General features: G+C 40.5%; 1 protein-coding gene across 1 annotated transcript in view; it reads right to left on the reverse strand.

Moving 5' to 3' along the window:
* Nucleotides 1–3,452: 3,452 nt before the first annotated feature.
* The window catches only part of LOC118478098 (rhodopsin kinase GRK1-like), a 1,191-nt gene continuing 188 nt past the window's right edge, over nucleotides 3,453–4,455 (reverse strand). The window contains exon 2 of the mRNA XM_035971044.1: nucleotides 3,453–3,890. Within this exon, the coding sequence (XP_035826937.1) occupies nucleotides 3,453–3,890 (438 nt within the window). The remainder of the gene's footprint in view (nucleotides 3,891–4,455) is intronic.

The following is a 4,455-nucleotide window of genomic DNA, read 5'->3' on the forward strand; positions in this document are numbered from 1 at the left end:
ATTTGGTGCCCACTGGAAAAAAAAATTATGTGTTTTTTTCGAAAAGTTGTGACCGAAAAAGGTTAGTTCCTAACCTAACTTGTTTCATAAATAGACGTAAAACGGAGTTGGAACAGAAACAAACATGTTCTAAATGAATAAAGATGTGAACAAAACACAAGGAAGGAAACACAGCACTCGTAAGCCAGACATATTATGTCATTCGACGTCCATAAATACGATTCAAAGGATAGATTGTTAGCTTGGGTTTTCTGACACTGTCTGTCCCCCGTGGTTATAAGCACCCCGCATAATTTAGCAAAATTTGATCTTTTATTTGCATAATTTCTGATTTTTTGTCCCATGATCATTTTTCGTTAAAATTAACAGAATAGCATAATTTCACATTTTTTGGCTCAATTTGTATAATTTCAGAATTATTTTTGTATAAAACCGCCGGGACAGCACTGTTTTGTCCATCTAACATGCTGGTCTCCTGTCGCCGGCGAAGACTGTTGTTAGTTTTGGTGTTGCTTTTGCTTTAGGTCACAAGATAGACTGTCTTGAGAAGTCAGCCCCTCCTACTTCCATACCCTCTGTGGCCTATAAATACAATGCCAGCTCTTAGTTGGACAGCTTAGTGGCCAATCTACATACAGCGACAGTCCCCAATCGTCTGTGTACAGTCGAACCTGCCCTGACGGCCAACTCTATAAGACGGCCACCAGTACAAATGGCCTCTTTCCATTTCCCCCCTAGCGTTTTTTCTATATAATTTAACTTTGTAAAACTGGCACTTGTCCGACATAGCCGCGGCCACCATATTTTATCACACAAACCATATCACACTAAATTATAACACCTGTCTTAGAAGTCCACCTCAGTGACTCCATTGCGTTTTGTAATAAATTGTGCATTGGCCCCTGGCGTTGAGGGCGAGCCGTCATAATCCAATCACCTGTCATTGTTGTCAGATAGTCCCTCCACCCGATCATGTTGCATAGGCCTCTCCCACTGTTGACCAATAGGTACCAATGTTCAGCTGCTGGTGAGGTAAGCGTGTGATCCCTCATAACCCAGAAACCCCGCCCAGAACTCATACACAAATCGTATGTGAGACGAGTGGTCACTGTTTACCCAGTCTTTAACAAAGAAACAATGGACGTCAACATGAACTTGTGACAGAAGTGTCGCTCGTTCTCCGAGCGCTGGCGACCCATGTGTTTGTTTTACCCCAGCACTCGGCATTACTCGTCTGATACATTTCGTTTTATTGTCATTCTTGCGCACAATCAGCAACAAAATAAAAACAACAACAAAAAAACAGCAAAAACCAACAGCAACAAAAACAACAGCAATGCAGCTTCTTTCGATTGGGACCTCAGATGGGAATGGTTGGTTTTCTTCCTCTTGATCAGTCCAGTCTAAGAAGGCCACCTGTCTTATACGGTTTCCTCTTGACAATGGATGGCCGTCTTACACAGGTTTGACTGTTTTTCCTACAGACCAATGTTCCCCCACAAAGGTCTGACTGGAATGGCTTCCTGTCCCTACCACTGACAAAGGTCTGACTGGAATGGCTTCCTGTCCCTGCCACAGACAAAGGTCTGACTGGAGTGGCTTCCTGTCCCTGCCACTGACAAAGATTTGACTGGAGTGGCTTCCTGTCCCTGCCACAGACAAAGGTCCTCACAGAAGCAGCGAGAAGCCCGTGGTAAAAGGGCCCTTGACCCTGTTGTCGTTGTTGTTGCTGTTGTTGTAGTTGTCGTCGTTGTTGTTGTTGTTGTTGTTGTTGTTGTTGTTGTTGTTGCTGCTGTTATTGTTGTTGTTGTTGTTTCTGTTGCTTATAAGGCCATTCCGTGGTAGATTTGAATAGCTAATCTCAGATGTGATTCTTTTCTCCCTCTCACTATCTCTTTCTGTCTCTCTTTATATATATATCTGTCCCCGTCGTTTTAAGCAAGAAAAATTCTGAAATTATGCAAACTGAGCCCAAAAAAATGTAAAATTATACGAATCAGTTAATTTTAACAAAGTAAGTTAAAGGAAAATAATCAGAAATTATGCAAAAAATGATCAAATTTTGTTAGATTATAAGGGGTGCATAAAACCACGATATAAAAAAAAAATATATGTAATTATATATATTGTGTATGTGTGTCAAAAGGTGAATTACTTAAGCTACTGGTGCAGTCCATTTCCAAGGCAGTCATATTTTTTGTAAGGCAATAATTATTGCTGTTGTTACTGTTGCTGTTTTGGGGGTTGTTGTTGTTGTTGTTGTTGTTACTACTGCTGTTGTTTTTATCATACGTGGTAGATTTGAGTGGCTAATTCAAGGTGTGTATGTGTGTGTGTGTGTGTGTGAGAGAGAGAGAGAGAGAGAGAGAGAGAGAGAGAGAGAGAGAGAGAGAGAAAGAGAGAGTCGGAGAGAGAGAGAGAGTGTAAGTGTGTTTGTGTATGTGTGTGTGTGTGTGATTGTGAGTGTGTGTGTGTGTGTGTGTGTGTGTGTGTGTGTGTGTGTGTGTGTTTGTGTGTGTGTATATCAAAAGTTGTGAATAAACTTAAACTGCTTTTGAAGTCAATTTCGAGGACAGTCAGGTTTTTTGTAGTGTATTGTAAATTTGTTCTGTTTCCTAATGGCTTGGCCTTTAACCCATAAAGAATGATATTATCACCTGATTATTTTGTGTTTCTAGATCTCTCCATTTCATATTTACTCGACAAGGAAATCTTTAGTTAGTTGGTGGAATAACTTATATAAGATTTTTCGTACCGTTGAAAGTTAAATTTTGACATACACCACAACCAACAAGGGTGTCAAAAGAGTGGTAAATCTTTTGATAGATTCTTATTTTCCAGATGAAGAGAGATGATGAGATAACACAATAATACGCTATACCTAATCATTTCATCTTTCATTCTCTGTACAAGAAATGCTCGTCCTTGTAAAAAATACCAAAAGGAGAGATAAACAAACCAGCCATCTTGAAAAAAAAAGCTAAAAATAGATAGATAGATAGATAGATAGATAGATAGATAGATAGATAGATAGATAGATAAACAGTTTTAAAAGCTTGAAAAAGGGGGGAAATCAATTTGATTCTCAGACAAGGAAGGGAAAAATTAAGTCAATCTGAAAATGAAGTTTTTTAGTTTTTTAAAATTTATTGGGCACATATACATCACATCAAGATCACAAACACAGTCCTAAATAAATAAAGACTAACTAACTACAACTTTTTATTATATTTGTGTTCTCTCTCTCTCTCTCTCTCTCTCTCTCTCTCTCTCTCTCTCTCTCTCTCTTGGGCCTGCTATAATTCAGAACAGTATTACGACATTGTCTTCAGTTTATCAAAGGCGTTGTATAAAGCTTCAAACTAGAACTTAACAGTGAGAAGTCAAGACGTGCGAAGATTAAGACTGCCTTCTAACTATCTTTAGAACGCCACAGCCGGGAACCAAACGTCTTAGAGAAAACAGGACAGGTCCGGGTGCAGCTCCAGGGCCTCAGTGAGGAACTTGTCCAGGGTCCATCTCATGTCGGGGTCCGGAAGAAGAAGGTTCCTCAACAAGGCAGCGTACTGTGGGGGAATGTTGTCTAGGTGATCCAAAGGCTTGTTCTTGACTGGACACAGACCAGACAGTACCTGCCACATGCTGACAGCCAGGCTGTAGGTGTCCAGTTGGAATGGACAGAGCTGACCATCCTCCTTGTCCGCCTCGGGTCCCCGGAAACCAGGTGCAGCTGTCCACGTGTCCACCTTGTCACATCCCTCAGAGAGTAGACACGCAGCGCCAAAGTCAGAGATGAAGGCGACGTCACGGGGATTGAGGAGGATGTTCTCTGGCCTCAAGTTCTGATGATAAATATTTTTCTTGTGAAGGCTTCGGAGAGACACCGCCGCCTAGGGGAGGCAAAGGAAAGGGAGATTTTGTTAGTGTTTGATTTTCCTTTTCTAATGAGTAATATCCGTATCTAACACCGGGAAATCATGTAAGAGACGACAAGTTACAATTGATCGATAAAAATAAATAGACCGGTAAATATAGGTAGACAGGGACGTTAAGATCTTGACAAATAAGACTCATGCTAAAATGCCTTTTGATGAAGAAAATCTTTTTTTTTTTTATTATTGGACACTTTTAACTTCTAAATTGAATCAAACAAATTATAACAATATCCATGATGAGATTTGAACTCGCTGCTAAAACTTGAAACTTCAAGGCATTATAACCTCTAGAGAAAGAGAGGTAGAGAGAGAAACAGAGAGAGAGAAACACAGAGAGAGAGAGAGGGAGAGAGAGAGAAGAGAGAGAGAGAGAAGAGAGAGAGAGAGAGAGAGAGAGAAAAGAGAGAGAAAAAGAGAGAGAACGAGAGAGAGACAGAGAGAGAGAAAAGAGAGAGAAAAAGAGAGAGAACGAGAGAGAGACACAGAGAGAGAGAGAGAGAGAGAGAGAGAGAGAGAGAGC

The sequence above is a fragment of the Aplysia californica genome, unplaced genomic scaffold, assembly GCF_000002075.1.
Source record: "Aplysia californica isolate F4 #8 unplaced genomic scaffold, AplCal3.0 scaffold00366, whole genome shotgun sequence".
NCBI classification, from domain to species: Eukaryota; Metazoa; Mollusca; class Gastropoda; order Aplysiida; family Aplysiidae; genus Aplysia; species Aplysia californica.